Genomic DNA, 12,774 nt, shown 5'->3' with positions numbered 1-12,774 from the left:
CCTTAAAACGTAAATAAAATTATCTTTTTGAGATACATTCATTTTTTTGGACATGCGATAGTTCGAACTTATTTACGTTTCTCGTGGAGTCTGAATTATCGGTCATGTGGAAGGCATGTGGAAGGCGGCACGAAGTAACATTTATTGGCTCTGTTATGCATTACTTGCACAGTGCCGCAGCCACTATGCCATCGCCACTCTCCGCGGATAACATGTGGGCGCATCATGTAGGAAAAGGGTGTGCTGATGGAGAGGGTCGCTCGCTCCATTGGCGTAAATAAGCTCCTTGAAGTAAGCTAAAGGTAGGGACATTTATGACATTAAGCTAAAGGCCGACAATTATGGAACTATGGTATCACTTTATATTTTTTTTTGTGCTTAGCTTCTTTGTGGCCATCCTCTTCATGCAGTTTCTCTTGACAAGGTTGCTGTTTGCAGAACCTTTATTTATGCATGTTTTTCCCCCTTATTTTAGTAGTTAATGCACGGATTACGCTGCACTCCACTTCTGTCATTTGCAGCTGCATGGCAGTCTTCTCTACTGATGAGCCAGACAAAACAGTATGTACTAGTATCAACATGCACCATTCGTTTTGATCACAATGTGTAGTGGAAATCTTTTTTTTTTTTTCATTTTATTTTGAAAATGGAGCTTGCTTTTCGAGTCCTTTACGCGCCAGTATGCAAGTATTTATGAAGATGCACGTTGAAGGGCACTGGAAGTTGTCATTTTTGACATTACCTGTAGGTCAACTGTAACAGGCACAAATATTAATAGTGCCTATTTTGTGTTAACATGAAACATGTATCTCGTTGCTAGATTTTTATTAGTTTCCTCAACAACTAAAATGGTCATGCTGTTGAATGAACTACTTAGATTTTTTTGGTTATGTACGGTGAATTTGTTTCTTAGCTTGATAGATATTGCAAAATGTCTGCAGCAATGTTGGACCTTATATTTTTGTTTTGTTCTTTAACTTTGTTGGTTTTTTAGTCTTGGTGCTGAAGAGTACCTAGCAGGCCTTTAATGTAGGGGTGTGCAAATATTGAATATCACCGAATAGCATAGTGAACATTTGAATCGTTTGATTTGCGAATAGAATATCCATTGATTTTTCAAATATTCAACGTATTTGGTTTGTAGAGACATGCGTAGTGCCACATGTCACGTGCGCCGCGATTCCCTTGTGCTCGATGCCACCTGAGCAAGAGTTTCATTTAGTTTTGACCGTAAAAAGGACCGCTGAGTGCAATGCAGACGGGCTGCCCCAGCTGACACAGTAGTGTACTTTGTTGCTGCAACCGCTTCCCAACGTCTTGTCGGTGTGGGGATCACACACATCGCCCGAACACTGCAATTCGCAGAAGGGTACCACGTCAGGCGGGGCCATCTCTGCCGGTACAAGGTTCATCAGGGTCATCAGGAGCAATTGAAATGATAACGCAACACAGACAGAGGGAATGGCAACATAAGCAGCACACAAGTGTGAGAGAGAGAAAGAACTTTATTTTATGTTGGGTGGTGTGGGTGGAAAGGCCCTCAGTCCAGAGCCTCGCTTGCGGCATTCTTCAATGCAGCACTGATAAACGCCGCAAGGTACCATTGGTCGTCGGCGCTGGCTGCTTCTGTCAGCCACCCGGCATGGGGTTTAGGGGAAAGATTTGTAGGGGCAGGCAGGGGAGGTGGGGGTGGTCCACAGGACCAGAGGATATGGGATGTGTTTGGGTGGTCGCCACAGTATCGGCAGAGTGGGGGATCTTCAGGTAAGTGGCCGTGGAGGAGGTGCATTCGTGCTGGTGTAGGGAGTGTTTCAGTCTGGGCCTGACGAATCAGTACACCCTGTTCACGGGTGAGCACGTTGCTGAGCTTGGGGAACTTGCGCCTTGCCTCTTGATATGGCCGCAGAAGCAGGGGAGCCCACCTTTTCGTCTGGGCTGGTCGCGGAATGCAGGGTGCCTGGTTCAAAGTTACACAGGCGAGCTGATTAGCTCTTTCATTTCCCGGTAGTTCGTCATGACCAGGTATCCAGATGATCTCCAAAGGACCCTGAAGGTGCCCTTGAATAAATGTCGAAATGTGGGCCGGGAGATCATTGTGCAACAATTTCCTGCAAGCCGCCACAAGTGTGAAGATCGGGCTGATTAGCCACCAACAAACATGCAGATCATGTTGGATATGCAGCGACGAACTTCATGCCGCTTCAACAGCTGTCAGTCTAACCTGCACGTGTGACCTCGGGACCGATCGCATGATGAGCCACCTGTTTAACATACTAGTAGCAATCCAGGGAAAGCACGGGGAAGGTTGGAGATGGAAATTCAAGACGACAAGCAAAACGAGAATAAGGTGAAAGCAGGAGCTAACATATTTTGACAAGTTTCGACACCACTTGTCAAAACGTTGGCTCCTGCTTTCACCTTGTTCTTGCTTTGCTCATACTAGTAGCAAGCATTTCGCGGCGGCTTGTAGCGCATTACCACATTGGCCAGCGGCAGATTTTCATCACAGCCACACTGCCTAGGCCATCAGGTCTCGGTGCTGCTTCGTCAGGTTTCGCTGTTACAGTTTGGTGCCGAACCGACAAAGATCTATAAGCAGCAGATGTGCAACACTCAGAGAGCTGCCAAACCGCCTCTCAAACGAAGGCGAGTGCACGGGATGGCAACAAAGTTGTTCACGGCCACCATCTTTGCGACACACCGAATGGTCGTCTCTTGTTACTGATGCCATTCCTAGATGCACGTCAGGCTTCTTTTTTCTTTTCTTGGTTTGTAGCAATACACCATGAAAACTAGCTTTGAATTTACCTGGCGGGCGCGAAAATATCATGACTTGGTTGCATGCATTGGTGTTGATGGCAGAAGAACAAGGGAGGAATGCCACCATAACCCTGCAGATTTTAGAATTTTTCACTGCTGGCAAATCATACCGAATCTGACAATGAGACAGCATGGATGATGCCTTCTCTTTACTGCTGGTGTTGGCAGTGTTGTTGGTGCCAGCAAAGCAAAATTTTCTGTGGTAAATAAGATTGCCGCAATACAGGTCCACTATTTAACTGAGAGCTTCATTGGTATTGAGCTAGTACAGGAGAGCATCACTAATTCATTAGGTTCAGAGGAAGAAAGCACTTGATTGTATAAAATAGAAATTTTGTTGATAAAAAAGTATTTTCCAGAACTTCATATACTATAACTGAGTTGCAATTAACACTTGTATGCTAATTTGGTATTACCTTTAATTCAAAGAGTAGATCATACTATATGTCTCGATTTATGTGTACCTATGTTCAATATCTTGCTACATTCTTATTATGCAATGCTAGGAGGCTCCTGAGTACGTGCAGTCCCAGATTTTCTTGCCCAAAATTCATAAGCATTAAATTTTGTTAACAATTTTCCTAAATTCGATATTCAATTCAATATTCAGCTTTACTTTCTTTGTTCAATTTGAAATCTACTATTCAGTATTCGCACAATCCTACTTTAAGGCACACAAAACAAAGGCTGTGGTTACTGAATGCAAAAGGGATGACTGTGCTGCTTTCTTTTTGCAATTTGGCATTATGTTTTCCACGAGTTCATGGCGCGTGTGGTAAATTCAACTCAAATTCAAATGTGTCTATATTACCACAGCTCTCAGGCACTTTAATAGCATGTGAAAATGTCTGCGGCTTTATGCAAGGTGTGATGCCGGCACACATTTGCCGGCACAGCAAATGTGTGCTGGCAAAATTTAGTGACATTTGGATGTGATCTGTTTTTTTTTTATTATGCTAACACGGTGCCAACCCTTAAACTGCTGCAAGTCCTAACTTCCCCTAAACAAGCTGGAAATATTGTTTTTTGCTTGTGCACTAAAAGGCTGCTGTAAAGATTGTTGCATTTAATAAATAGCCAATGCTAACTTGCCTACTTAGCGTAAGATTGTGAATGCAAGTAGACTGAAACTTGCCTTTGCACTGTGCAATCACTAACTCTTGAGACCGTTGATTAGGGTGATGCATGGTTACTGCTGGTCTGTCAGAGGACTACACTGTTGGAAAAGATGCACGGCTTGCTTCTGAATGCAGTGCTTAAGGCATGTGGCCATGATCAGCAGATTTAGGTAGTATTATGTAGAACCATTGGCCTGACTCATGTTTCCATAAGATTTGCAGTTTTGCAGATTCCCCTGTCCTTGACCCGCATGACCTGAGGAAGGCAGTGGAACAGTGTGTGTTCAGTGCATGCTGCCTGGACGACCTTGATCAAGCCTGGAATGTTCTTTGTGTATGTGTGTGTGTGTGTGCGCAGTGTCACCTCCGCTCCCCCCTCCACCACCTCCCGAGCCCCTGTACCCTGGTAATTACGTTCCGCCTTCCCCACCAGCCTACGGGCACCAGCGGCCGGACGCCCAGCGGGACTCTGTACCCAAGACCTACCTGGAGAAAGGTACGCTTCCCATGTTTGGGGCTCCACTCATTTTTACTATAGTACTTGTACAGGGTGCCCCAGAATTGCTGTCACACAGTTTGCACAAACAGTTGGCTTTCTTTTGATTTTGAAATCCAGGGTGTCTACTCACCAGGAAAACTGGGAATTCTCAGGGATTTTGAGTAGTCTGGAAAAACTCGGGGAAAACTCAGGGAATTTGTGCCTCTATCAGGGAAAATTGGCAGTAATTTTGTTGAAAGGGTCGAGAGTCGCGATAATGCTGGCTTGAGTAATAGACAGGAATCCTAATGAATTCTTTGACGCCCGGTCGTCGGCTGGAGGAGTTTCCAGTGTACAGTCAACGACCGACTTTCAGGATGCCCGATAATTTGGACAGCATCGCGGCGCCACCACGTACCCCATATAGTAGTCAATGTATCTGAACGTCTGAAATTTCGGATGCAAGAACCCTTCGCCGTCCCATTTTCCGGACTCTTTGCCGTGATCACAGGTCCGAAGCGGCATTAATCAAAGCCACCACCGCTGCCGTTTTGATTACCTCGCCGCCTCGAACCAGTGCTCTCGCATGCAGTTCCGCTGGCAGCCATAGCCACCACTGCGACAACGCTAGACGTAGCTTCTTGCCGTTGGGTGCCGTGTTTTTCATTGAAAGAATTCGCTGCTGTCGGCAATGGCGCCGACTGCGCCTTTGTGGTCCTCGCAATTGGTTTCGAAGCTCGGAAAGCATGGTACCTTGGATAACGCTGGTTCCTGTAAGTCAGCTTCGCCTCAATGAAGCATACGCAAACGTATTGCGGTGAAGCATTACAAGCATCGGAAGGGGCAATTGTCACGGGTCACAATATGTATTCCTTAATTATACACGCGTGCATCCGGGATCTCCTGTTACAGTATGAGCACCCATATGCCTAATACGTGTACTGACAGGCCTTCAGAGCGTTTTAGAGTCTGCCTGTGGTGGTTTCAGCCCTTAAGGGCAGTAAATGACATGCATTTTTTTCCAGCTGGCCGATTTTTCGGTCGTTTTCGCGGCCCCTAGGGAGTACAAAAAATCGGACGTGGACTGTGTAACGGACCAAGATGATGCTTCAAATGGTCCGTGAGGCGAACGAGTTGCGGAAGGAGGACAAGAACAGAAAGAACCTATGCATTGAGGAATGAACGGGAAAGGAAGCATGCTGCCACCGTTTTTAAGGAGCTTGAGCTCAAAAATAAATGTGTTGGCTGATGCCGAGACGCAGGTGTCCATCATCCACACCAAAATAAACCCTTTAAAGCAGTGAAACACAACACTGAGGCGTCGTGCGCGGGCTGAGAGTATGTCAGGACAGCTGAGGTTGACTTGCGAGCTCTTGAGAGAGAATCTTAATTGTGACAGTTCGGGCCTTGTACCACTGAGCTTGCTATCAGTTAGAAATAGCTCATATTCGAAAATATTTGCTTCTGTGTGCATCTCCTTTTTATTCGTATTTGAGGATGTCCGACTTGATTTGCAATTTTTTTGAAGACATTTTATTTGCTGTGCATTCTACTACCTAACCCCTCCTTTCCATTCTCTTTTTGAATAACATAAACACTACTCCTTAGTATTCAAACTGGATTAAGTCGTTTTTTTTTTTTTTAATTTTTTTTCATATGCTTACTAGAGTGACAGCATCAGGCGACATGGTTTCAGCCCGTCTTGACATAAAACATAGTTCTGCGTCACTCAGGGAATTTTGCAAAGGCACACAGGGAAAACCTGGAAAGCTCGGGGAATTTCAAAATGTCAACTTGGTAGACACCCTGGAAGTCTCTCCTTCTCTCTTTTGTATATTAAACTGGCCATTTCAAGCATGTGGATTGAATTTCACATGTTTCAGTGTGTGCCACTCATGGCCACGAGTGGTGCTCGCTAGCACTAATCTGGCTAGCGCATGGCCATGCCTAATCTTGTATTTGTGCACAATACCTGAGAAAGTTGACAGGAGAAAGGCCGACACGGTAGCTCAATGGTTGAGCATTATATGTGTAATGTGGAAGATGTGGGTTTGGCTCCCGTTGGTGCCAAGTTGTTTCTTTTTTGCCCACTGTCACTTCCATTTTCGTTACTGCTTTAAATTACAGTTAGTAAAAATAATGGCCAATTTCCTCTCTGCTATTCCTTACTTCATTGTCTTTTGGCTTCACATAGTCGGAACTAAAAAAAATCCTGCCCTTAGCTTTCCTTTATTCTGCTTGCTCGTGTGTATTTATAGACTTTTATAGAAATTATATTCAAGTCCACAATCCTGTTTCTTATCGAAGCATGACATGCTGTTCCTGAGACCACAGCAAGTTTAGAACACCTGCAAGATTGCATGTTGGGCTCTCAAGTGTGGAACACTCAAGGACCAGTCCTGCAGCAACTTCTCTTGAACTCACCTGAGCTTCAGAAGACTGCAAGAAAGACTTCAATACCAGTGAATGAAGAGTGTGACAACAGTCACTTTTGGTGCTCAGTATGGCTTCAATGACACCTAGAAGGATCATGTGACAGAACCTCGAAATGCTGTCTTACAAGTTGCAAGAAGGCATGGACTCCGAGAGTTTTAGAAAAAAAGGAAGATGAGAAGAGTGTTCACTGTTTTTTGGCACGGGCCATATAATGGGAGCACATGACCACATGATGACCATCTTTTCTGGCAAGAATATTTTTGTAGCACAAGCCAACTCTCACGTGCTTCTTACATACCCGCACTGCTGTCAGTCACAGCTTTCCAACAAAGCCAGTCTTTTGTCTATCTGGGACACTAGTACAGAAACTGTCATGATTTGGGCTGAGATAGCCACCATGAACCAAACTCCCATCTTTCTATGCAAATGGGGCCAATGTCGACATTGGAATTCTATTTTGACGGGGAATGCTACAGCCTCGTTTGCTTCCCTTGTCACAGTCCCACTTCGGCGAGCAGTCCTGGACCTTTCACCGGGACGGAGCCCCTACAGGCAAATCCAAGCAGAGCCAGCAGTGGTGTCGTGCTCTTACCCCTCTTCATTCGAGCTGAAGAGTGGCTGGCAAACTCCCCCATGTTGAAGTCAGTGAACTTTCCGTGTGGATCAGTCTAGGGGAGAAGGCAAACAAAACAGTGCAGTACTAGCAAGGCTCTGAATTCGCTGGAGAGGATTTTTCGCTGGCTAAGGCAAAAGCGTACCCAAAGCATTTAAATGATGTGAGCCAAGCAAATGTGGCTCTACAGTTGGCGGCCTTTAATTTGACTCCGGTTAATTCAATCCTGATTGAAGGTTCTGGCTGGTGCTCATGCATTTTTCTATAGTTCCAAACATTCATTATTTCGATCCTAAAATTGGCGTTCGCCAGATAACTCGAACTTGGCCAGTAAGAATGCATGCGCGTGACCCCCCGTGGTAACCCCAAAAGCGGTCCCTTTAGTGGCAGTGTCCGTCTTTGCAGAGCTTAGGGAACAGCGAATGTGTTGAACACATCATTTCCCGTGAGAAACTCCTATTTTCAGCCTCCCAGGTTTCAAGCAATAACCATAGCTCACAATGTCTCATTACAATATTTACCTGATTCTAACGGTGACCTTTTTTTTTTTTTTTTCCCAACAATCACTGGTGCAGTGCAGTCAGACAAGAAACCAAAACCGCCTATGTGGCATTTGTACACTTTACTGCATAACTGGGAGTACTGCAGCAAAGCTGACTTAAGAACCATACAGTGAAGCTGACATGGGGAAATGGCTACCGTTGTGCGCACTAGGTTCTACATTGCTTAGGAGCTTTAATATCATTTCTGTGTTAGTTTTCTGCTTTGGACATATAGAAAGTCTGAACACATTTGATTTGGGGGCATGTTAGAATCGGACAAATGCTGCCAAATTAAGCAGCGGTGTGTTTTGCCATTTTTTCTTTATCTTGTTTAATTCAACCCGCTGGATAATTGGATCAATTTCGTCGTTCCCATCAGGTTTGAGTTAATGGAAGTCTACTGCATTTTCTAAAGTGTTGGATAAGAATTGGTTCCTGGCCTAGCTAGTGTTTACTTAAAAGCATGTTTACTACTGAAACTATCAACCATAGAGAGGAACAAGAACGACAGCATGGGTGGTGTCATAATTCATGTGCCTCTCTGTGTTTCATTTTTCTTTTAGGGATAAACATGTCCGTTCTTGCACAAGTATTGCACAAAACGTTCTGGCTATTTTACTCCTTGTGTAAACATGACATAGGAACTGTGTGACAGTATTTATGGCAAGCCCTGTATTTGTTATGAGTTGCTTAGAAATGCAAAAATGTGCAATGTGGCATTGGAGCAGAAGGCTCGTAAAGTAAAATCATGCCTTTCCATAATTGGTTAAAGTTAGTAGCTAGGTGGGAAAGTCATACTTGCTTAGTATGTTTGTTAAAAGCAAATTTTGATACTTTCGTTCATATTCTACAAGGGGCAGCTGACTTCAATAAGTCCTGTACAGTATTGCACAATGTTAACTGGACAGTTATTTGTCCAAAATCACCTTCACAATATCATCATGAAGAATGTTGTCTAAGCGAACTAGTAATTCATTGTTTAGTTGGAAGACTTCATTAAGTGCACTGATGTGCTACTCTTGTATGTGTAACTCAGTATTGCTACTGCTTACAAAATACCATTGTGCTGTGACAAATATAACCATGTTTGCCAGGTCGCAAACTGAAAACGTAGCCACAATATCGCATTATTTCCTAAAGTACACTCAACCCCTGTTAGTTCGATCCTGAAGGGACCACTGAAATTGATAGAATTATTTGGCGAGTTGAATTAAGCAAGATGCAGAAAAAAAATTGAAAATGCATTGCTGATTCATTTGGCAATACTTGCCCTATTCTAACATGCCCCCCCCCCCCCCCCCCCTGCGAATCTAATGCGCGCCCATTTCGATGTGTTTAAAGTAGAAAACTAACATAGAAAGGACATTAAAGTTCCTACACAAATTGGAAATCTAATGCTCACCCAATTTTTTTAGCAGGAGAAATGAGCAAGGGCCTAATATGTGTTGCATAATGGAGGTTGCTTTCCTAAAGTGAGCTTCGCCACAATATACTTTTGTTATGTGACAAAGCATATGAGCACCTAATGTGGTTTTTGTTTCTTATCGGATTGCACTGTGCAGGCAATTTTCGTTTCAATTTTTCTGACAAGGAAAGGGTGTGCGTTACATTTTATTTATTTATTTATTTATTTAACGATACCTTACAGGCCCAAAGGGCATTTAGTAAGAGGGATGTAGTTATTACAATGAAAGCACAAGCAAACTCTTGAGAAACAGTTACAAAGCAAGTGAACAAGAAAAATGCAACGCAACGAAATAAATTACAATATACAAAAGAATTTTAACCCAAGTGAACAAAAAAAAAGCACACAACAGAATACATTTGCGAAATAAGCACTAAAAGAGGGTTTGACTGCAAGTGAAGAAGGCTACACAACACGTCACAATATAAGGAAAGCAAAAATAAAGATGGAACCATGTTAGAGTGCTATTGCAAAAAATGTACTTCAAGCTTGTGGCAAAATGTTTTCAGGTTATCAGAGGCGATATCATTGGGAAGATCATTCCACATGCAGATGGCTTGTGGATGTGTTAAATGCATTCATTACCAAAGATGCGCATGAAGTGGAAGCGATTATGTAGCTTGCATGACATGTGAAGGGGGGCACAAAAGGTGTAATGTTGATATTTTATTGCTGTAGATGTAATGTGAGAACACCCATGTACTTAGATTTAGGTGCACGTTGAAGAAGGCCAGGTAGTCAAAATTTCAGGAGTCCCCCAGGGCTACAGCGTGCCTCATAATCAGATTGTGGTTTTGGCACGTAACACCTTATAATTTAATTTAATCTTTTAATTTAACCTGTGAAACAGGTGTAGGAGAGACATTTGATGGTGAATGACCAATGGATGAAGGGAATTATCGAGTTTAAGCTAAGTCATCCTTGGGGTAAATACTGCAATCGGACATTGGTGAGTTATGGTTACTGCCTGAATTTTGAAAATCTTCCTAAGGCAGGATAAAAATAGGTGTTTTCAACGAGAGATCATGTGTGTTCAACTCAATTCACTCTCCCCTAAGCTCCACTGAGACTGCCCCCTAAGCTCCACTAATGATCTCGAGCAATCACATTCCCAAGATATTGCGTGAACCGGCGAGAGGTATGCTGCCGACAGCGTTCTTGTCACTTTTCAAGATGGCGCTTGTGTGCAGTGTCAGGAATGCTGTCGGCCATCTGCTTGGACATGCCCAGTGTGGCGTGACATGAAATCTCCTAAAAGGGATTGTATCCCTGAAAGTTATCATTCGAGAAAACCACCCCAGGTTGCAGGCATGTGTATATGTGCGCAGCAACATGTTGACAAGCTTTTCTGGCCACCTGGGACATACAGTAATATTTTCTGGGGAATCCTATATTTAGGACATCCGATTTTTAAAACTTTTTTGGCAGTTACTGTAAGGTCCAAATTATCGGTCAGCGACACTATGTATTAGCCAAACCGCTCTCATAAAGCCAACAAATGTGGCCAACGAAGGTTATGACTTGAGTGGTACCTCTTTTTGTAGCTGCCGTACTTGCAACATTAAGTGCACACTTCACATTCAAAAGATGGAGCAAGGAGTCACATGGCGACTAAAGTTTCAGATGTTGGTCTTACGGGATTTGTGGAAGTGCCACATAAAAGTGCAATCAAGCAGGTCAAAGAAAATTGGCAAATGATTGTGTTACATTAGTGCTAATGTGTGCAGTCTTCAACTGTGCTAAACACTCCCGTTGTTTTTTTTCTTTGCCTACTTACAGTGGTTGCTATATACGACTACGAAGCTGACAAGGACGATGAGCTTTCCTTTTCTGAGAACTCTGTAATCTACGTTATCAAGAAGAATGACGACGGCTGGTATGAAGGCGTCATGAATGGTGTGACAGGCCTGTTTCCAGGAAATTACGTGGAACCTTGCATGTGAACAAGTGCAGCGGGTCAATGTGCCACCAGAATTTGTCACCTTTCTGTGCAGGCTTGGACAGCTTTATGCAACTGCTTGTTCCTGCAATCCAGGATGAACTTTAATTTCAGTGTGCTGTATTTAGTCTCGAGAAACTCTTCCATTTTCTGTTCATCGACCAGCTGTAACATACTGAATTTGGTCACTCCAATGGTATGAGACATCTCACGGTTAAGGCACAACTGGATGTTTAAAAAATTTTATTTAGTTGAATTGCATATGCTTTCCTTGTCTGAAAATGAGTTATTGGTAATTTATGAACAAACATGTCTAATGGATTTTATGTACATACTAAGTTATCAATTACAATTTATCCTCTGCAATGAATTACTCTTTTTTCCCCCTTGGTTGCCTGGAGAGCACAATCCTCAGGAAGTGTTTGGTCCATTAATCTGGATGCATAATGGTGATTGTTTGGTATCATTTTTGTTATCTCCCACTTCGGTTAGTGCTAATTAATTCACAAATGAACAGTTCGTAGAATTGAACACTAATGAACTGTTCCAAGTGCCAAGTTGCGACCGTCAGTTGTTTTTACAAAGTAGCCAAATGAAATGTATTCGTTTATGGTATTGCACATATTGTGCAGTTTTCTGGTTTTTGTTGTATGCTTTTACGGGGAGCACAACATGCACTGCAAGCTTATGTGGACTTTGGCCATTTTTATTAAATGCAAGCCATTTAACTGTAGTCGTAAACCTGTGCTTGCTGACTAGGCTGTAACCCAGTACATAAGTTTATTGAAGAGTTTTAGCAGCATTCCATTTTTGTCTGCCTGTTTTGGAAAATTTTAGTATTGCTTATTTGCAGTGTGCTTTCACCATTGCCATATTTAAGCAAGAAATCAAATTTCTAATCCTTCTGATTGTTCTGTGAGAGTTGGGAACAAATTATTTGTGTGAGTAACAAAGGAAGGAAAGGGTTGCAAGAGTCTGGCTCCTACAGCTGGATATTTATTGCACTTGCTTAACCCGATGCAAATGTAGTGTTCTATTTCTCTGTTACTACAATAAAATTGTTTTTTCTTTGTAATGTGCGGACTTTGCTTTACTCTGTGCTCTGCTTAGAGCTTTGGCGACATGTTGCTTTGGGAAATGCTAGCACTGCACAAACAATACCTCTTCAGAATCCACGCCATGACACTGACAGAGCAATGCGAATGTTGCACCACGACTTCCAAGAAGGAATGTGAGAGAGAGAGAATCAGATGCAATTTGCTGGCACATGTGTGCATGCCTTCTTACACTTTGCATGTGCTGCTGCATTTTTTATATATCTACAATTATAAAGGGAAGTATGTTGTGCTCAAGCACGGTAGTT

At 43.1% G+C, this 12,774-nt stretch overlaps 1 protein-coding gene across 7 annotated transcripts in view; it reads left to right on the top strand.

Moving 5' to 3' along the window:
• The window catches only part of Abi (tyrosine kinase Abl), a 32,767-nt gene extending 20,281 nt beyond the window's left edge, over positions 1-12,486 (top strand). For 4 of the 7 annotated variants that reach the window (XM_055071289.2, XM_055071290.2, XM_055071287.2 and 1 more), the window contains exons 8-9: positions 4,297-4,434; positions 11,252-12,486. In XM_055071289.2, coding sequence (XP_054927264.1) covers positions 4,297-4,434; positions 11,252-11,415 — 302 coding nt within the window. In that variant the 3' untranslated portion in view covers positions 11,416-12,486. Of the gene's footprint in view, positions 1-4,296; positions 4,435-7,352; positions 7,494-11,251 lie in introns of all 7 variants that reach the window. The other 3 variants (XM_055071293.2, XM_055071288.2, XM_055071292.2) reach the window with 3 other exon arrangements.
• Positions 12,487-12,774: the final 288 nt, after the last annotated feature.

Source organism: Dermacentor andersoni, chromosome 5 (assembly GCF_023375885.2).
Source record: "Dermacentor andersoni chromosome 5, qqDerAnde1_hic_scaffold, whole genome shotgun sequence".
NCBI lineage: Eukaryota > Metazoa > Arthropoda > Arachnida > Ixodida > Ixodidae > Dermacentor > Dermacentor andersoni.
The sequence above is the reverse complement of the archived record's forward strand: the minus strand, read 5'-3'. Positions and strand labels throughout refer to the sequence as shown.